The sequence below is a fragment of the Mycteria americana genome, chromosome 1, assembly GCF_035582795.1.
Source record: "Mycteria americana isolate JAX WOST 10 ecotype Jacksonville Zoo and Gardens chromosome 1, USCA_MyAme_1.0, whole genome shotgun sequence".
NCBI lineage: Eukaryota > Metazoa > Chordata > Aves > Ciconiiformes > Ciconiidae > Mycteria > Mycteria americana.
Genome location: NC_134365.1, coordinates 46,177,405 through 46,199,105, shown reverse-complemented (window position 1 = coordinate 46,199,105; position 21,701 = coordinate 46,177,405). Strand labels below are relative to the sequence as shown.

General features: G+C 43.4%; 1 protein-coding gene across 2 annotated transcripts in view; it reads right to left on the bottom strand.

Moving 5' to 3' along the window:
- TMTC2 (transmembrane O-mannosyltransferase targeting cadherins 2) overlaps positions 1-16,999 on the bottom strand; it is a 265,687-nt gene extending 248,688 nt beyond the window's left edge. For both annotated transcript variants that reach the window (XM_075496382.1, XM_075496392.1), the window contains exon 1: positions 16,787-16,999. In XM_075496382.1, coding sequence (XP_075352497.1) covers positions 16,787-16,869 — 83 coding nt within the window. In that variant the 5' untranslated portion in view covers positions 16,870-16,999. The remainder of the gene's footprint in view (positions 1-16,786) is intronic.
- Positions 17,000-21,701: the final 4,702 nt, after the last annotated feature.

Genomic DNA, 21,701 nt, shown 5'->3' with positions numbered 1-21,701 from the left:
CCACCTGTCTGTGAGGAGAGAAAGAAAAGACAAAGGAAAGGTTGCAGCCTGAATCTAACCTCAGGGGCGGCATGTTTCTCTCATTTAAAGCCATGCACAGAGAAAAAACAGCCACAACAGCATGCCAAAATGAAGTAATTTAAAAGAATGACTAGTAGCTATTATTTTCTTAAGACCTCAATGTTTCTCTCTTTACGCAAGTTCATCGTACAATAAAGCAGGTTGAGTTTAAATGAGAATTAGGCTGCAGCTTTTTAGTATGCTCCAGGTAAAACGGGTGAGCACACACAAAGGGCACCTGATAACATTATTTGCACATGCACTATTGTGTAACTGTTTCCATAGGCACAAAGGACTGTCAGGCTGCCATAAGACTTCATGCTAATTGCTTGGTTGTGTGTGTGTTACAAAATGTAAATTAGGACTCCCTCAAAAAACTGGAAAATTGCATTTATCTAAATCTCACAGGATTAAGGGGACAGTCGTTCAAATAATATTTCTCACCAAGAAATGTGAAACTAGGTTCTGCAAAGATGTTCTGCACAAAGAGAGAGACAGAGATCTGTTAGCATATGTGACAGTTGTTTTGCTGCACAAGCAGCTCCAAATCAAATTTGCAAACCAGTGAAACATCTGGAAGGGAGAGCCTCAGATGGCGAGAACCGTCACAGTTATGATAATACCCACAGTGCTTCTTTACCAAGCGTGATATGAAATTAAGTAGTTAATATACATGATGATTAAAACAGTTGACATAATCATCAAATATTACATGACTCCTATGATTGAGTAGTAGACTGGGGGGGATGGGGGGCTGGCCTGTAACTTCTATTTTACCTGCTTCCCCTTCCAAAAGAAAGCATCTCCTGCTACTAAGTCCTTCTGAATAACGAAACATAATAATGATACTAATTCCTTACATGCATTTGTGCCAAAAAATATAAAATAAAAATATATTACAAGAACAAGCACAGCCCATAAACTTTTTCACTGCTTCATTATTTAGGACCAACCAAGCGTTTTATGAATTGTAGTTATTTATGTGTTTTATATACTCTGTGTTTGTTTATGCCCAAAAGGTTCACCTACTTCCTCACTGTGGCTCTCCATCATGCAACAGCAAGACAGGTTAGACTTCAAACTGCGTCGCAAGGGTCTTATTCTCATATCCTTGCAGGCCTTCTATCCTGCAAACACTTAGCCATGTGTTTAACTTTATGTATACAAGTAGTCTCACTGAACTCATTCATGAAACTCTAGCCTTATTTAAATTGCCACAGGTTTTACCATTGACTCCAGTTGGACCCAGATTTCATCTAATGGGACTATTTACATCTGAAAAGCTGAACACATGTCCAAGCGTTTGTAAAACTGAAGTCTTAGCCGCAAAGCCGAGGCATACACTGCCATTTTATCTCTTACTGGCATGTAGGACCTACAAAATGATTTGCTTTTATCTTGACCTTAACTAAGTTAGGACACAATAAACAGATCGTCACTAAAGCAGATTATTAGGTCATATTTTTCCTCCTTCTTGGATATTACTAAGCAGGCTATTCATCCTCTCCAATCTGCTCATTTTTTCCATTCCAATAAGCATGAAATAGTTAATGCATAATCATCTTGGCACAAACACTGACTTTGCTTAGCTGGAGAGTTCACTTGTTCATTTGTACTTCAAAAAAGAATAAATTTCAGGCAGGTACAAGAGACATACAGAAAAACACATTAGTTAGCTGTGGTTTTCTTTCTTTAATTACAACAGTAGCAATATTCAACCAATCTAAATTGAATTCAATTAAATCAAGGTTTAGTCAGTTCCTGAAGCAATAGCTGAAACATAATCTCTGCACTGGCTTCCTCATTTAGTTTTATTTAGCATGGGTAGTGTAAGGTGACCCAAGTACCTAACTTCTAACCTTCCGCGGGGGGGGTGGGGGGGGGTGGGAAGGAAACCCAAAAATTGCAAAGTCAACAGAGATCCTTTGCTGCAGAAAGTAAAACCATAGCTCCTGCTGTACAAGAGTTCCTGCTGAAATTCAGAACAATGACTAAAGAAATAAAGACTCTGTGAATACAAAAAACAACTTGCATTTTCTAATTACCATACTGCTTACTGTATTTATGAGCTTAAAAATTCCCGAGGGCATAATTTGATGCTAATTTAATCACTCTGTTGGAAGATTCACTGATTGCAGGGTCCATCCCTTCACTCCCTCCATGACCTGCATTGCTGGTGCAGACATAAGGTAGCACTGCAAGTATAGGTAAGATGAAAAATTATGTCTGTTATTATATGTGCAATTAAATATGCATATTAAATGCAACCGACCTGTTATGAACAGCGTTCTTTTGCATTTTACAATACAAAATACAGCATGATAAGCAGTCTTCCTTGAGCAGCTTATTCTACAAGTGTGCTCACTTACTCTTGGTGAAGGACTAACCAGTACGATTTCAGGTTCACATTAAGTATTATCACAACATCCGTTCTTCCTTAACAGGACTGTGCTTTGCTACCTCACACATTTTATATAGGATTTCAGTCCACAAAAAAGACGATGGAAAACAAATCCTCTCCACTCACTAGTATCTTTTCAGCCACGTATAGCAGCATGTAAAATATAACATTGTGCATTTTCATACTCTACACACAGATGTTTCCCCACGATTTCTTATCTTGAAAGAGGTATGCAAAATAAAGTGCTCTCCATGCCCTTGTTCAAGCAAAAACATTCAGCCATCACTCCCACTGTGCTACACAATGAACAGATGTCCTTACACCCTTGCCCAAACTAAGATCCAGTGCAATTTATACTTTTAAGCAAATTGTTTAAATTACACAAGACCAGAAGGAAATAAAGTTTCAATAAATTGATTTTAATCCCACCCATTATTAAAAATTCTCATCCACATCATTTAGATTCTTCCTTAATTATTTATAGAAAGAATGAGGCATAGGTATTAATAAAATACTCTTTATTCTGGAATCCCATAATCTTTTCCATACTTACATTTACCTGTGTCTTAGTTCTTTATTTTCATGCTTTAGAGTAATTTTACTTATTCAGAAAACAGTACCATAATGTTAGGATTCCAGGAGTAAGAAACTGATTTTTAAATCTTTTTGCTGTAAAATAAGTTCATACACTTTTTCACATCATTAACAATTAGCATAGTGCTAATATAAACTGAAACTCCTTGCCTATAATAAGCTACAATACAGGGAGCCTCAACAAAATCTACAAATTTCAGTCTGCAAGATGTTCAGAACAAGCCAAGCACAGAGCCAAGTTGGTAGATTTAAATATCACACACAGCATGTGATTTCTGGAAACTGTGCATAACAGGGTGGTACCTTGCTTCAAGCTACTGCATCAGAGCCTTTCAAGATATGTATATCACGCTCATCACCATGGTACCTGCAGACCTGTACTATCCAATTTTCCTGCTTAGACAAGACTTCTTCTCCAACACTATCCCCAAGAAGCACCGAGATCTAGAGCTGCATAAAGAGCAGCAAACCTCCTCTTTTCCTGCAAAACTAGCTGAAGTCCATACATATCAAGTCAACAGCTCAGAATTACAGTAGGTTGAGCACATATCTTAGTGTTAGAAGAACAAAATGCTACAGGTATTCCTATACAGTCAGTGATTTTATCATTTTTCAAAAGATTAAAATACCAAATATTAATACTTATTAGCATTACAAGGTAGTGGATTAGGTATGCAGCACACAACCATGTGAAAGCCAATATTCCTCTTAAGGAATAAGAGGAAAGGCCTTAGCCTTTCTTCTTTGTGAGATCCTTTCCTCACCTCACCAGACACTCTCCTAGCCCCTAAACAAAGTAGCCTTTAACTATTTTTGGAAAGGGTTGCACACATTGATTGAAATTGGAATATTTAGAAAAAAATGAAAGAAAGAGCTGACTGTCCTCTAGAGGAGAAGAGTTTCCTACAAAATCTCTCACAGGTTTATTGTACCTCAGCAAATCAGTTTTGTTTGCTTATAAACATCAACTTTTTTATTAATATCCTTACATTATTTTCTTTGTCGAGCGGTAGAAGCAGGCTCTAAATTCCAGAGGACCAACTAGTTTCCTGCTCCCTGGTCATTCAATCCTTCCTTTTGCTTTTAACCCTCTATCAGCCAGGCATGAAGCTCCAAGTCCATAAATCCATCATAAATCAGAGTAATTCAGGGTTCTGCTTTGAAATGCATACAAACCTACTCATTCAACATTAATCAAAACAGAGTTAGTGAGACTTCTTTTTATTAAAAACTAGTACAATGCTATAACAGATCACACTCAAGAGAAACCACGGCCAACCTGCTCTGGCTAAACAGCATCTAGACATCTAGCAATTCTATGGAAAGAGGAAAGTATATAAAGCAACTTCCATTAAACTTCCTGTCTTTAAGCCCAAGCCATCATTTTAAAATAGTCAGATGCCCACAGCCAGATGCCCTTATCAAGGCTGGAGCCACGCTGAACCAACCAATGCAATAAACCTACTAAGGATGCTGTTTTGGCTGCCAAGAGCTTGCAATCACATTACAAGCAGGAACAGGGAGAGAGGAAACAGAAGCAGTACGAGATGTAATGACTTGCACCATAGCTCGGGGCACATCCAGACACATAGCCCCAGGTCTGTTTGGGTGGAGAAGGCTTTCATCTCAGGCTCCACCTGCCAGTGATACTCTGCAAGCTGCATCACTACAACCATAAGGCTCCACAATGCTAGCTGAAGCTGCACAGCTCTGGTGCAGAGCTGCTTTCAGCAATCCCTTCAAAGCCCAGGAAGAGCATGAACATGTCTGGCAGCAGACGGCAGCATAGACAGTACTCTGGAGTGATCGAGCTTGGGGTTTGCTTTTTTAGCATGAGGCCAACAATGTGAGGAACCATTTTTCCTGTGGCCTTTCCCCATACTTAAGTTTTCATCTTCTAAAAAAAGTGCCTCTTGAGAACTCTCCAGAAGCATGATGTTTATGAAAGAGAAATACTACCATTTTTAACAAGCCAAGTGATTTACATACAAGAGATGAGTAATGTTCTGTGAAATGGAATAGAACATACAGCTATGTCTTTTCACACAAATAGAAAATTTATTCAAGTATACTGGTGTTACAAAGAAGCTATAAAGAACTGTTTGTGCTACAAAATGAAAGCTGCTACACACAAAAATGCTATTTTATTTGATTAAATTTTTTCATCATTCTCTTACTACTTTTGCTTTCAGCAAGCTTTATTTATACAGCCATGCAGCATTTTAAGTTATTTTTTTGGCACTGGAACCTTAATTCAGATCAAAGTGCTTTTAAAAAGCCTAAGTTTTCTTCTGCTTTAATTATAAAAATGTGAAAGATTAGAAGTTTAATTACAAATAATTACTTAAAAAAAGAAACCTTTCTTCTGCAACTCATATAATTTCACAAGACCAACCCTCCTTTTCCTCCTGAAAATAAATAAATAAATAGCATTTAAAAGTTACCTCAAGTACAACTGAAATTGTTTGAAGAAAATGAAGCATACACACTGAAGCTTCATGGAATTTATTACAAGGAAATTCTTGTTATAATTCAAGATTTTGCAACAAGGAATACACGGCTAAACACATACCATACATAGAAGTATCTTCCCAGGGACCATACTGTGTTTCTTTTTGGCGGGGGAGTTGGGAGGAGGTACGGAAGGTCAAATAAAGGATGGCAGAACAAGAGCAACCTTCCTAGAGACCCACAAACCAAACTTCCAAACAAAGCTTCACAAATTATTTCAGAGAGTTGCCCACAATGAAATTCTGGCACCAACAAGGACAGCCAGGCCAATACAATGAGGCTTAATCCAAGACATAAGTATTTTTCTTATTTTAGTGGTATCCAGAGGGCTGATATATAACACACAAAATAAGGCTTCTTAAGATACTGCCTCACTTTTGAGCCTATGCCTCACTTCTGAGCCCAATTTCTTCTTTATCTTGTTATTAAAATGATTAAAACAATCAACACTGTTGCCACACTAAGCAGTCAAATCAAATACATACAGTATCAAGTACAAGAGAAGGCATGACAGGACCTTCATCTTCACATAAATGTTGGAAATTAGAGGATATGACAAGGCACAGTGATCCTACAAATATATTTTTATTTGAAAAGAAAAAAAATTATTTTTAAGAATTGTATGAAGCATGAGAAAAGAGTACACAGCAGAAGGCTCATAACCTACAGAACAACAGCTACAAGTGGATTCTTACACCCACAGAGTCACACTCAAGGCAGCATGGGCTCCTTCCACTTTGGTAAGAAAAATTCCCCAGTGTTATTTGGGGTTAGGAAAGCTACTCTAATGGCCAGAGGTGACTGCAAGCATCTCACCTGAATTTCCAACTGGACCTAATCCCCGTCTCAAAGTAGCCCAGTACTAGTCCACTCAAAGGAGCCAGCCAAATATAACTGATCCCGACCCAGGAACTTTGTCAGGCTGTAAAATGAAACCAAGAACATTCCTATGTTACTGTAGTGCTACAATATCACATAAAGGCTAAAAGCACCAACAGGAGCAGCCTGCAGAAGAGAAATGACACAGTACTAAACAGCCTGTAAAGGCACAGGCACCCTGTGCTTTAAAAAGCAGATTTTTAAGTGTACCACTTAATATGCTGCTCTGCACTTTGGTCAGCAAGATCCTCCTGTGCCCTCTCAAAGGCCCACCATCGAAAACACACTCTGAAGATGATGGAACCAAACCACATGCACACAAGACTCAGGACACCATAGTCAAAGTCCCAGCAGTGGCCGATTTTCAGACTGAGCTCCCACTTCAAGGTTTCCTGTTAGAGACCTGGGACAAATTAGTCATTTGCAGAGAAAAAAAGTTATTCTGGATTAGGAGTTCTAGTTCTCCCCATGCTGCCTCCAAGATGTTGACCTATTACTTTATAATCCAGTGAACCACATCTTTCATTTCAAAGTGACTACTAAAAGCCTGTCAAATGTATAGACATGACTATATAAAGAACTTCAGTTGGACAACTCACGTCCTCACTTACAGCAGCTTGAACTCTGAATATGCTAAAACATACTCAGGGAAACACCCCGGGCTGGATGGCAGGCACAGGAATCACTGCAAGACTCGTGGGTCTAAAACAGACCCCAGACACACACTGAATATTTAGAGTTTAAACAATGATGGGGCAGACCATCTCTGCCTACCTTCTAGAGGCCACTTCAGCACACCGATTTTATATTTTTTTTTTTTTTTTTTTTTTTTTTTTTTTTACACAGGTGCTTGGCTCCTCGTGAAGTCTTTCATCTCCTATTGGAATCTGGATGAAGCCATATCAAAGGGCTCTGATAAAACCAAACAGTTTGGTGCTGGTTGGGTGAATTTGGGGGCTTGGTTTTAACTGTGATACTCCACAATAAGGGGCTTGGCTGACCCCTATGTATAGACAGGTTTATTTTCCTGGTACCAGTGCTAATTCTTAAAGATCTTTATAATGGACAACATCCACTGCCTTGGGTTTTTTTTTGTTCCCCCACTAAGTAATTCTGTCATCTTAAAACCACTTAAGGAGACTATTTTCAGTGGAAGAGTATTTCTTAGTTCTTTACTCATACACTGGAACTCATACATGCTGGGGTTTTTAATACCAAAGTAAATAACCATTACCAGCTTCAATAGTTACTAAGCAAAACCTAAGAGCTATTTTAAACAGCATCAACTGAGAAATATTCCCACACAGAAGTTGGAGGCTAGATGCTGTAAAGGCACTCCTGATGCACCATGATGTTGGGAGCCTACACGCTTATCAGCCAGGCACTGCCCCTAAAGAAAAGTATCTGATTCACAGAAAGCCATCTAACTCCGAGCTACATTCCCTTGCATCAGAGAGAGAGAAAATTCTCAGAAAAGCAATTAAAAACTTACTCAGACAGATAGCCAAGCAATTGGAAATGCTACATACAGAAATGAAATGCTATCTGCAAGTTGGGACTGCAGACAAACACTTGTGGTGTATCTATCTTTTATTTAGGTATTTGAGAAGGTTCAGAGACTGATTTCCCACCAGAAGACTGCCCTAAGCATAGAATCATAGAATCGTTAAGGTTGGAAAAGACCTTTAAGATCATCAAGTCCAACCGTTAACACACCACTGCCAAGTTCACCACTAAACCATGTCCCTAAGCACCACATCTACACATCTAGGTCTTTTAAATACCTCCAGCGATGGCGACTCAACCACTTCCCTGGGCAGCCTCTTCCAATGCTGGACAACCCTTTCAGTGAAGAAGTTTTTCCTCATATCCAATCTAAACCTCTCCTGACACAACTTGAGGCCGTTTCCTCTTGTCCTATCGTTTGTTACTTGGGAGAAGAGACCGACCCCCACCTCTCTACAACCTCCTTTCAGGCAGTTGTAGAGAGCAATAAGGTCTCCCCTCAGCCTTCTTTTCTCCAGGCTAAACAACCCCAGTTCCCTCAGCCGCTCCTCATAAGACTTCTACTCCAGACCCTTCACCAGCTTCGTTGCCCTTCTCTGGACACGCTCCAGCACCTCAATGTCCTTCCTGTATTGAGGGCCCCAAAACTGAACACAGTATTCGAGGTGCAGCCTCACCAGTGCCGAGTACAGGGGCACGATCACTTCCCTAGTCCTGCTGGCCACACTATTTCTGATACAAGCCAGGATGCTATTGGCCTTCTTGGCCACCTGGGCACACTGCGGGATCATATTCAGGCGGCTGTCAACCAACACGCCCAGGTCCTTTTCTGCCGGGCAGCTTTCCAGCCACTCTTCCCCAAGCCTGTAGCGTTGCATGGGGTTGCTGTGGCCCAAGTGCAGGACCTTGCACTTGGCCTTGTTAAACCTCATACAATTGACCTTGGCCCATCGATCCAGCCTGTCCAGGTCCCTCTGCAGAGCCTTCCTGCCCTCAAGCAGATCAACACTCCTGCCCAAGCAGTGCAGGTTGTTCTGCAGCCATGATGGGGAAGTAGCAAGCTGGAGCCTGGTTCCTGGGCCCACCATCAGTTATTAACTGGTACATGTCAAAAGCCATGGAGGTGGGAAGGGAAGACAGGACAGAGATCTAGGAAGGGTTCAGGCTGCTGCTGAGTGGGTTTGTTTCCATGACAATTTTGGTCACTGAATCGTGACCCTGTTTCAAGAGTTCAAGTCCTTTTTAGGATTTAAGTATGGAAATTACAAACTGCATGAAAATAGCATCCAGGCACTGGCAGAGACTTTACAGCGGTAGTTCTGCTACCAATTACTGTGTTGTTCCTCTGAACTAATACTGGACTAGCGGACTAAAGCACATAGGAGTTAAAAAATCATACAATCCTCTCATTAGCAAAATAGCCTAGAGTAATGCTAAGTTCAGAAAAACCCATCCTGGAAACAGGATGCTAACTAAATTCATAAAAACCTGTCCTTGCTTGAACCACAGGTCAGAGGTCAGGATGGGGTTTTCTTGGTCTACTGACAGGTCGGTGAATAATAGGGGATGCCACAGACCAGTCCAGTCATCTAGCAGTAATGGTCTGTACCATCATGTGGAAAATCCTCGTTCAATTACCTGTCAGTCTCTGGCTTCCTGGGCCAGCTGGGACCGGGAGCACGGCTGAGGCCATTGTGCTTAACTCCTAGAGAGAAGGAAGTGCTCCAAGGCAGTCAACAGTGACCCCCACAAATAAATTAAGGAGCCTTTATGGCAGACTAATGGGAAGCCTGTCCAGCTCTCTGCTGCAAGGCAGATGCCAAAAAAGACTTCGTCTCAACTTTTAGGCATACAACAAAAATCCACTATTATATTTGCTATAGTGATGGTATATACACCTACATGTGTTTTTAGAGGTTACATTGACTTTTAACAGTTTTTGAAGCATGAATACGGGCCATTTGAATAAACCACTGGAAAAAATATCAAAAGAATTAAGATATAAAAAACAAAACAGCTTATGCTGAAAGCACAATATTTCCAATAAAACAAACAGCACTTAAAAAAAAAATTAAGATATGAAGGAAGGAAGGGATATGAAGACAGTAAATGAGCATTATTTACCTCCAACTGAAACCTCCCACTATTCTTGAAAAACCTCCTCATGAAGCCAATAGGACAAGGAAAGCTAAGAGAGTAATTCACAGCGTCCTAGGGAACGCAAGGATTAGTATTCAAGGAAGCCACTTTTACTTTTTCTCCCTCTTGAAGCCTAACAAGGCCAGGAATGGCTGGGGTGGCAGAGCATCGGAGCACATCGACTTCGCCATCCCTGGTTACGGAGACTGGGTGGCCAAGTTTCATCAGCTTCAAACGGTCTGATTTACTGGTTTTCTTTTCCCTCAAAGTGAAATAGAGATTGACAGATTACTTGATCCTTAGCCACCATCCCAGTCATCCAGCATGTTTCTTTGTTTCACAATAAGCTGTCATAATCAAATAACAACAACCCTGTGCTGAGCTGAAGCATCCTCCAAAGGCAGAGCCTAAGGGCACACCGCTGCCTTTGGAGATGCCCGTTACGGGCCATTCACAGGTCTGCAAGATATTTCAACTGTCCTGAAGTAGCAAACTGAGCAGTAGAGTCGACATGTTAAGTAATATTTAGGGTGTGATTCCAAAAACCAATTTCCTCTGGCTCTTTTGAGTTTCATTTAGCAACAGGCTGGCCTTCGGGGAAAAATAGTTTGGTATGGAGTTCTGCAGAGGGTGAAACTGGGAAAGAAACTACAGGATTTACACCCTCTCCCTCTTACTGGGGAGGGACGTCCTGTGCAAGCAATAACAGAAATATCTCAAGTCTAGAGGACTCTCCTGAGACTGCGGGAACACAGCCTAAGAACCCAATCTAGAATAAGTGAAATGAAATCCTACTGTCATCCTGACTTAAATAACCTGCCCACAGAACAAGCTCCCACTTCAAAGGAAGATAAGGAGCGTTTATAAGATCAGTCACCCTGAGTGGGAAAGCACAGTAAGTTCAAAGGCCGCCAAGCCTCAAAGGCCAACAATAGGCTTCCGCAATCAAGAGAAATTCCAGAATTAATTTAAAAACCTGAGGGCCGAAGTGTCGGAGAACAAAGAACTTCCAGCATAAGGTTCGGGTCTCCACATAAAAATGCTTCCATCTTTCAAACAACCATTTCAGATAAAAATTAGGGATGAAAAGAACCATTGAGGGAAACGGACGGTTTAAAAAGATTTCTTTTTCAAAAAAGACAGTTAAACCAAAAGCTGTGTCAAGCCTATAAAATATTTAGAAATAAAAATGAAAAAAATCTAACTGTAAACATTGGCCCAAAGAACAGACTCGCTTTTATATAAGTAACAGTAAGAATAAGCATCTCTGTCTTCTGATTTAGTCTGTTTCTCCAACTGTACGTTTGGAGCAACTTTCACCACAGGTTGCCAGCAGGCTTGCATCTACAGCTTCAGCATCAAATATTTCAGCTAAAGAAAGAAATTCCATAAACAAATAGCAAAGTCTGCTTCAGTCGACTTCACAGGGAAAAAAAAAAAAATTCCTAGCAGCCAACAACGAGGGAAGGGCAAACTTCCAGATGAGGGAGGCAAAGGAGCTCTAATTCAGCACTCTCGCAGCTATCAGATGGTTAACAAATTGAGATGAGAGACTTCTAAGCCTTTTGAGCAACTTTCACTCTGGCAAACTCAAAGGATTCAGAAGTGCAGCTGGAATACATATGGGAGATGCTGGAGAAAGTGGATCATTTGAATTTGTAACTCCATTGTGTGCTGGAAGAATTTCCTGCAGATGAGGCGCATCCCGTCAGTGACTCAGGGAGACTCTCCGTCTGCTAACAGTCTCTGAACCAGCTACCAGAAGTGACTCGGTTTTATGTTAGTGTTATATATGCAACAAGAATCTTAAAATAAAGCCTGCGGGGACATAATTTCTTTTTTTCTTCAAAAAAAGTCTATATTACAGCATCTCCACTGAAAAAAAAAACCCACTATTTTGATGAAACTAAGATTTCACATTTTGATCAAAGTGTTTCATTCAACAGAAATTTTTATGCAGAAATGCTTTTTAAATCAAGAGCCAAATATATTTTTAGATTATATTTAGAACTTAAAATGGAACAGGCATCATATTAATAGAATATTATCATGCTAGGTTCATCCTATTAGATAATCAGTTACTGGTTTGCTTGGTTGATACTCAACCACAGTACCTGGAAAGGACGTAGCCTCAGCTACTCAGGCATCTTCTCCGGATGATGTTGTTCTTTATCAACATATTAAACTCCCTGTTTCATATACAAGTTATCTTTATGGTCATTTGAAACTAGCACATATAGGATGCAACAGGAGGGACAAAGGGAAAAGATTACAGAGAAAGCGTACAAGCCCCTGCCTCCCCACTTCTCCCCACCACCAGCCTCACTGCTGGAATTCAGAAGACTGCAGCCACCTGCAAACTGGAGCTACTGAAAGCTACTGGAGAGGTGCACTTGGACCTGAAAAACTGAGAGTATATGACAAAAAGGGGCCATAAAAAAATCACATATGTAAATTAATAATCAAATATACACACACAACAAGGAGACAGATGGCAAGCAATTTTCCCCAGTGTACTTGTTCTTCTAGTGCACGTATTTGGGTCACTTGCTAGATTAAATCTCATGTGGCAGACCCAACAGAGGTATTGTCGAATGTGTATGGGCTCCGCCTATTTTTAAATGATGCAAGTCTGACACTACAGGCTGAAGACATTTATCAGGATTTCTTCAACGCAGTTTGCAATATTGCCGTACGACTTTGAAACAAGGCTGTTGGATATTTTCTACCATCGGCAAGGCTGCCCCATTCAGGCCGGCTAAATAAAATGCAGCACAAGCTAGAGAAAGTTGGTCAGTGCTACCAAATCTCACGGAAGAGTCCTGCACGGAGACAGAGAAATCTGTACGTATTTTCCACAGTGCCAATTCTTCTATGTGCCACAGAGAAAATACATCACTCAAGGTTAAAGACTCCTACTAATACTCTCCTTAAATATGCCTTTCTTCTGACATTTGGGAGTAGGAAGGAACACCTCAATGGATTAGTTGCTTTTGACGTGTTCGCTGTAGCAACGCATGACCTCAGATACACAGAGCACTAAATCTTCCACACCCCAGCTATAAACTGACAGTGACCTGTTTTATCTAGTACAGGTCACATGAAGGACTACAACTTCAATGCAAGGCACCCACAGGACAAATTGCCTACTTTTGGGGGGGCTTAAATGGCAGGGAAAAATAATTACACGGGAGTGTAAGCCTAATTGCAGCAATGGGTTTCCCTCCTGTAATACTGGTAGATAATAGCATGAAACAAGAACTGCATGTGCAGAGATTAGCCCCCCCTTAATCTGGCAAGAAGCTGGATTTAACACAGTGCAACAAGGAAGATCTTCAATACAGCTGCAGGAATGGAAATTGCACTTCTCCCTACCCCTTGTTATCAGTTCCAAGATTGTTTTGCTCAGCAATAAATAAACCTTTATTAACAAGCAGTGTGAGCTCACTGTGGCGTTAGACCAACAACATCTAAATATTTCCCCCCCTCTCTTCTTGCATACATCTCTTCTTTTGCATTACTGAATGTCACATCCAGATTCAAATAAGCAAAAAGAGGGAAAAAAATACATTTTTTCCTAGATTAACAAGGAGGTTTTGAGTTGGGTAGAATTTCCCCCCTAATAATCTACACATGTAACTAGGAAATATCACAGCTGTCTGTGAGAATTACAGTAGCAGGGAACAGGACAGCAAAAGCTTGTGTCTTCTAGGTCCACAGGAAAAAAAAAAAAAGCAGTGTTTCTTCTTTATACTGGCTCTCAGGTTTAGAGGCTGTCACTTTCATTCAAAGTAATCAATAAGTCAATTGATCAAAAAGATCACGTTTGCACTGATTATGTGCGTGCCACATATCTGTCTAGCCTGAAAGAAACAACAAGTTAGGCAGAATAATGATGAAAAGTCAGAATGTATACATTTGCTTACTCAACTTCCTCAGGCTTTAAACTCATTCAATTTCAGTTTAATTGGGTGAAGGGTGGGAAATAAAATATTGAATCCTTTGATATAGAGTCATAAAGTCCAGACTACAAGCAAGTTTGTTATATCACTGTCCACACAGTCTTTGGTTTGGTGCCGTGCAGCCGCTAAAATATTAAGTTTTACCATTGGGAAATTGATTTTGCTATAAGAAGTTTTTACGATGCCACTTAATCTTACCCAACCTACATAAAAAAAATACAGAAAGCAATTACAGACACCCTTTATATAGTAAGCTTGATCACTATATTAAAAAAGAACAGTCTGATGTAATTTCAATATAATGGCAAAGGAAGCAGAAAAAAGCTATGGCAATATGCTGCCCTCCTGAAACAAAACATTGCAGGTTCCCAGCTTAAATGCACAATCTTGATTCACTTAAAGCTAGTAGCATGATCCATCTCCCACATGGAGGGCTGTGTCCTGCAGCTCCAGCATCGACCTCCTTTTCTAGTGTTACGTTTCAAGCCAGCTCCTGCAGGGCAGCGAGATTCTGTGATTACAGTTAAAAGAATACTTTGGGTCCGAGAGCCTGCCTCTTTGACTAGATAACCCTTTCTAGTTCAACAATTACTAGCATGCAACAGCCATTTCTGCCTTGACCCTTCCAGTGCTGCAGTTGAAAAACATCTTAATTAGATGACCCTGCGTACAGAAGTGCCATTAACTGGCTTTCAGAGCACTCTAGTGAATGCCTAAATCTTAGCTACAATGATGAGAAGTACTTTATTTAGTTAGGAGGTAAACACATAAACAAAGCAGTATTTTAGAACACCTTTTAAATAGTCTGGGATTAGCACTAGCAGAGACACCATGTGATTATTTTTTCCACCCTTGCCGAGATGACACTCAAATACCACTATTTTCTAACTGCACTAAAGCTCACTCAGGCAAGATCAAGAGTTACCTTGACCTCCACATCAATAACACCAGGTAGTACTTCAAATTGCTTTCTACGCCTAGCCAATTTGAACTGGCCCTGCAGGACACGCTCATAAGCATGTCCTTAAACAACCCAGTTTTGCCTAAATATTGCAACATATGCTGCTTAGGGTTACATAAATATTCCACAACTCCTGCAGTTCTTAACTATAACAAACGGCTTTAAAATAGTGTCAGTGTGTCAAAATACTCACTACTTTCTATTGATCCAACTCAGAGCTTGCATTTCAGGGTAACAGCAGATTTTTTTTCTTTTACTGTTTGCGAATGAAGTTTTGAAACGTTAAAATAGGTGTAAGAAAAATCATTGGAGATAACTGGAAGGCTCACAGAAACCTAAAAACACTTAATTGCTTCACAAGGCTTCAAGTGCATGTAAATGACCTGAAGCCTGAATCGCCACATTCTGTGGCCGACACTGTTCCCAGCCAGAGACCGGGACCAGGACGAGCACTTGGCATTTACTTTCAGTATCGTGGGTTTAATAGCAGCAATCCTTGAAAACGGGGGGCGGAGGAGCGGGGGGCTGTATTCTGGAAGCGGTAACAGATCCTTAAACACGGCAGGTGCACGGTAATATGGCATAAGGGAGGAAAATTCCAAGTTTAGTAACTAATTGACTCCAGGACAGGCAGGTTATTTCCCAAGGCAAGCGCCTAATCAAAGACATAACTGACCCTTTCACATCCCATCAGTGCGCCGGGAAGTTCAGCTCATCCAGCAACATTTTTCTGCTCAGGCGCATCCCTCATCCCACCTCACCGTGTTTCCTCGCGTTCCTCCTCTCACACAAAAAGCTCCAAGGCACCAACCCTGCTTGACAGCTGCTCGGAGAGCGAGCTGGTACCGTGAACCCGAGCCACGAAGCAGGGACCCACCGTTCACACACACACACACAGAGGCACTCATGCACACACCCCTCCTTTCCCTCCGCGCCGCCGAGCCGCGCAAGCGGCGGGACGGCCGGTTGCCGCCACCCGGGAGGACGCGAGGAGCACTGTGGCGGCAGGCAGAGCCGCGCCGCCGGCCCGCAGGCAGCTGCCCGCCCGCACCCAAGGGAGACGGTCGCTCGCCACAGAGGAGAGAGGCTGACGAAAAGCTGTCAAAGTCAATCCGTGCTCACTTTTTGGATGGTTTAATTCCAATGGAGCATGAAACACCCCAGGACGGTTAATAAGTTTAGCCAGGCGTGCTGTTCTCCCTAATACATTTTAATTATGCATCTGTTTTAATGATGATCAGATTAAGTCACCGGAAAAGGCACAAATTGCCATTCTCCCCGACTGCTAACAGCGCCTTTCAGCAGCTTCTGAAGGCAGGTACGTTCAGGAGAGGAGCAGGTAGGGAGCCCAGCCCAGCCCAGCGGCGGCTGTTTCCCTCCCGGTCGGCGGAGGGGCTCCGGCCCCCGCGGCCGCCCGGAGGAGCCCGGCAGCGCACGGCAACTTCCCGCGCGGGGCTCGGTCCCGGCGGGGCGGGGGGACGGGAGGCGGCTGGGCACCCGCCGCCCCGGTGACACCGCGCCTGTGGGATCAGCCCAGGACACGCGAAGTTAAAGCGGCGGGTCCCTTCCCCCTGGGAAGGGCTGGAGGGGACCGAGCCCGCGTGGGAGCTGTCAAAGCCCCGGGAGCGGCGGCCGCCGCCGCGGCCACCCGGAGCCGAGGAGCCGCCGGGACCCTCCGGCGCCGCCCCGGGTACCCCGAGGGGGGCGGCCGCCGCCCCGCTCCCGGCAGGTGGGCAGCCCCCGCCCGCCCGGCCCCGCCGCCCCCCGCCCTACCTGTCATCGTAGCAGAAGTCGGCGCCCAGGGTGTTGAGGTACAGGGCGAGCCCCAGGGCGCTGCTCAACAACTCCGCGATCATCTCTCCGCCTGCCGCCGCCGCCGCCGCCGCGCTCGCACCGGGGCAGCCCCCCCTGCCCGGCCCCTCGCGCCCCCCTGCACCGCGGGGCGCCGCTCCGCGCTCCGCCGGCGGCCGCAGCCTGACGGCGTCCCCCCGCGCCTCCGCCGCCCCCTACCCCATGGCAGCGGGGCGAGCGGCGGGGCGAGCGCGGCTAGGCTGGGCTGGGCTGGGCTGAGCTGAGCTGAGCTGAGCGGGGCTGAGCGGAGCGGAGCGGAGCGCGGCGGCTGCCGGCTGCCGCCCTCCTCCCTCGGCGCGGACGCGGCCCCGGCCCCGGCCCCGGCCCGCGCCCCCTCACTACCGAGCCGGGCGCCGCCGCCGAGGCTCTGGGAGCGCCCGCGTGGGGCGCCCCGGGCTCCCACCGCGCCTGCGTGCGGGCCCGCCCCGCGCCCGCCCCTCCGTGCCCGCCCCGCCCCGCGCCTCCCGCGCCCCGGGCGGCGCTGCGCCCCCACCCGCGCCCGCACCGGCACCGGCACCGGCTCCGGCAGCGGCACCCCCACCCGCGCCCGCAGCTTCGTGCGCTGGGCAGGGCTTGCCCCGCTGCCGCCGCTAGCTTGGCACAGCCCGCTTCTATTCTTCTGGGTTCTTCTTTCCCCTTTTTTCCTTTCTCCGTTTTCCTTTTTCCTTTCTTTTCCTCTTTCTGACTTCTTTCTTTCCGCCTTCTTTCGGTCTTTTTTCTTTCTTTTCAGTTTATTTTCCCGTCTCTTCAGTTTCTTTTCCTTTCTTTTCAGTTTTTTCTTTCTTTTTAGTTTTATCTTTCTTCTCCTCTTCCCCTTTACACTCTTCCCCTTTTCTCTTCTTCCCTTTCCCATCTTTCTTTTCACTCTTTTCCTTTTGCCCTTTCCCCCCCTTTTCTTCTTTTTACCCCTTCCCCCCCCCCAGCACAGGTCAGATGGAAACTCGTTAGTCAGAAAGAGAGGGCCCGCAACCCTTGGGCATGGATGCCAGAGCAGGAGGCTCCACTTGCCCTCAGCCTGGTATTTCCCTCCCTGTAGTGTGGACATCCATGGGGAGCTCTTAGCTCGGCTTCCCCTTAAGCAAAACCAAAGTAAACCGCTGAAACTTGGCAGAGGGGGGCTGGAAAAAAACGCACCCCAAGGCAAGGAGTGCTGCAAACTGGGGCTCCCTCAGGGCAGCCCCACAGCGGGGTGCTGCCTGCAAGGGGTGAGGTGGGCACAGCCTGAGCTGCGCGGTGTGAGTGGGACAAAAAAACGGCCCAGGCAGGAAACCCAGCTGTGGGAAACAATGCACTGAATCCATCTTCAATAATTCATGGGATATAGAGGCAAGAAGTTATGGAAAGGGTTTGGGTCTATCAAGCTGATTCTCTCCTTTTTTTAAGAGAGTTTTTAAAATGTTGCCTCCTTTTTCTGCTAGCCAGCCCTTTATATAACTGTTTCCTCATGATTTCCATCAAGTGGCACATCATGCTGTCCCAGAAGAATGGGAGTCTGTACATCAAGCTGTGTCTAATAAATTGGGGAGCTTTTAACAAGTTTTCTTTCTCTCCTATGTGATTATTTAATGCTGTTCTTTGCAACCTCAGAATATATTAAGTGCATTAAGACCTCTTTCAAGCAATGCTTAAAGTGCTCCTGTGAAGTCTGCCCCAAGTGTCACAAACATCTCAGCTGCTTTTACTTAGATTCAGGGGGTGTGTTATCACCATCAGTGGCAGTAATTGCAGACACAGGGGGAGGGTGCATTTTGTTCGGAATATTAAAGCTTTGAGGGGCCTTATTGAACCCATTAGCGGATCACATTGATCTGGCATTAAACTTTTCAGCCTGAAGCACAGAACACAGTAACCTAGATTTTAAAGAGTTGGTACGCTTTGTCAGAACAACTGCGATCCTTACTTTCGAATGCCGACTCTCAATGTGTTTCTGGACCTACTGCCAAGCTCCCAATCATCATGACGTAGTCCTTCTTGCTGCAGCGGGATTGCTGAGCTTACGCACTAGGTTTGCACAGCTCCTTCCCTGGAACATCCTAATAAACTCTGCATAAAAAGCAGTATAATTGCTGCTGAGTCACGGTGGCAGAAGGCTCTCGTTCTCCATCAAGAGCTTATGGATTTTTTTCTTCAGAGGCAGGACTACTGGCTGGGGTAGATAAGGGCTGGCGGGAAAGCTTTAGAAACAAAACAAATCCTGTGGGGAAAAAGTTTAACAAAGCCTGACGCCAACTAATAAAACCGAATGTCAAGAAAGGGTGGGAAGAAATGCGTAGACTGTGCAGAGAGTGCCTGCTCCGCTGGACGTTCCCAGTGCTCCAGGGTGGCTGGAGGTAGCACAGGGCTCCACCTGCCTAAATCCAAGAGGATTTAGCTGCACCCGCAAGAGTCTACAACGTCTGCATCTTGTAGAAACATTTCTTCATATAAACAAAGGGTAAGTGTCCTCTCAACGGCAAGATCTTTCTCTGATGGAGAAAATCCGCTTTTTAGAAAGAGAGATGGCAACATGTTCACGTACCACCTCACCTGTCAGCTCTGGGACCCCGCACAGCAGGCCAAGCTGGGGACAGCAGGTGGAAAGAGCCAGTGCAGAAAGCTGGAGACAAGTTCAACGTAAAAATTATGGGCCTTGTTAAGCAAACAACACCATAGAAGAAAACAAGAGGGTAGAAATCAAAGCGTGATAGGGGAATTCCTTCTGTTCCTCAGTTAGTTAAAAGTAATAAATGCACTGGAGTTATGAAAAACATTATATTTTACTATATCATCCAGAGATGTCAAATACCATTCTGACTCATAGCAGATTTACAGTGTGACGTACAGTAATCACAGGGTATCAAAAGAGGTAATTTGGAAGTTCAGATGTGTCACTAAGCAGCCATTCCCAAAATAACCTTCACTTCCAGAAAGTCATTGTCACAGGCTCTGGTATCAGGGAAAAGGGAAGAGGTGGACGGTTGTAACAACACATAATAATAACAGTAATTGTAAAAAGAACTAGCGTTATGCAATCTAACAGCTGATCTGTTGTTCATAGCTTAGTAGAAAAATTCACATGCTTTCCTGCAAATATGGCAATCAGAAGTGATCTGTTTTAATACCAGTCTGGAAATTTCTTCATTAAAGACATTATAGACTCTGAGTCACTGCGCTACAATATACTTCACCTAAACTGTCCCTGAAAGATTAAGTTGTGGCACAGCATGTAGAAATACATGTCTGTCACAGTGACAGATTTGGTTAACCGGTCACTGACTATGAGACCTTAAATGTCAGGGTAATGCATGTGGTGCAGATCCCTCAACAGATTAGATTAGACACTTCAATTTCTATACACTGGGTTCATTTGCTGGAGCTTGTAGAAAATATTTGTGCCAGCTTCCTCAAAGCATCTGAGAAGAGAAAGGCTAACCCCCTGAAAGCTGCTGGGATTTTTTATTAGAATGAGGTAACTGGATATTAAATGCTACTATAGGAATAATCAAGTGGGATTTATTCAATTTTTGCCAGTTCTTACGCTCAGATACCATCAAATAAATGTCATAACATATTGTGCATAATTTTGAACAACCGAAATTACATCCAAAGATGTGACTTAATGAGTCTCAGAAATATAAACTTTGGTGCATTTCAAAACACCCACATAGTTGCTGTTCTTAGCAGTCAGGCATAAGCTGGTGTTATCTAAGGAAGGAAATCAAGTTAGCTGAACACATACATGAACAAATGACCTTACTTTATCAAAAGTGGAGAAAGTGGGGTAGAGAAGAATGTTTTAGCCAAGTGCCTCTTCCAGAATTACTCACTGATTCATAGAGGTAAAGTTGTTTGATTTTGTGGACTAGGATCTAAGCTGTTGTTTTCCTGTCATGCTGACAAGATCATATTAATTCTCAGAGAGACCAGCATTTCTGCTTTCTCTAAGAAATTGCCTTTTTTTTTTCTTTTGCTAGTGCTATGATAATACTAACATCAGCAATGACAACCAAAGTAAAAATCAATTGCAACTACAAGATAGTAAAATCTCATGGAAATCTGCATGAAATAGGACAGTAAAAACTAAATACATGCAGAAAAACCAAGCACATGCAGGACTTGCATCAGTACTTGGAAGAGATTTTAACCGAACACATTTCCTAAGGAAGTACATTTCCAGGAGGCACTAGTTCCTACTTTAGATCAGTCAGTGGAGCTAGAGTATTGCTGCAGAGATGGGGAGAGAGAGAGAAAACCAATGCATTTTTAGCTTGACCTAATCTAATTATGCAGACTCTCTCTACGAAGAAAAAAGATAGTTATAGGGAAGTTTCTTGTATGCGCAAAACATGCAAGTGCATTTGTGTAACTCACAGGTGAGCGTATCTCAAGGAAGATGATTACTCCAAATGGCTGTGATTAAAAATGATAACAGGTTTTATGGAAAATTTTAGGACTAAAACCTAAATCCATGAAGGGACTTGGATATCTCATTCTTCAGAAAATTCTTCTCTGCCTTAGATGTAGGTGCCAGTGTGGTTTTTGTGTTCAGCTGACATCAGACAACCTAAAGTTTCAAATTACCTTATTCTACACAGCTAAAGTTCCATATGCATCTAGATTGTCGTGTGATGTTTTCAGAACCACCCAAAAATGACACTGTCGTGTCGCTTAAAGCTTTAGCACATCCTGAAGCTATATCATAGTTACCAAAACAAGCCTTTTCTTGCCTCTCGATGCCCGTGAGACCTGAGACAGGGGTGCGCAAAACAACACACAGATGTTTCTCTTTCAACTGGAGCCTGAATCAAGGACACAGGAGACACGAGGTACCTTTGCCTAATCTGGGGAATGGATTTGA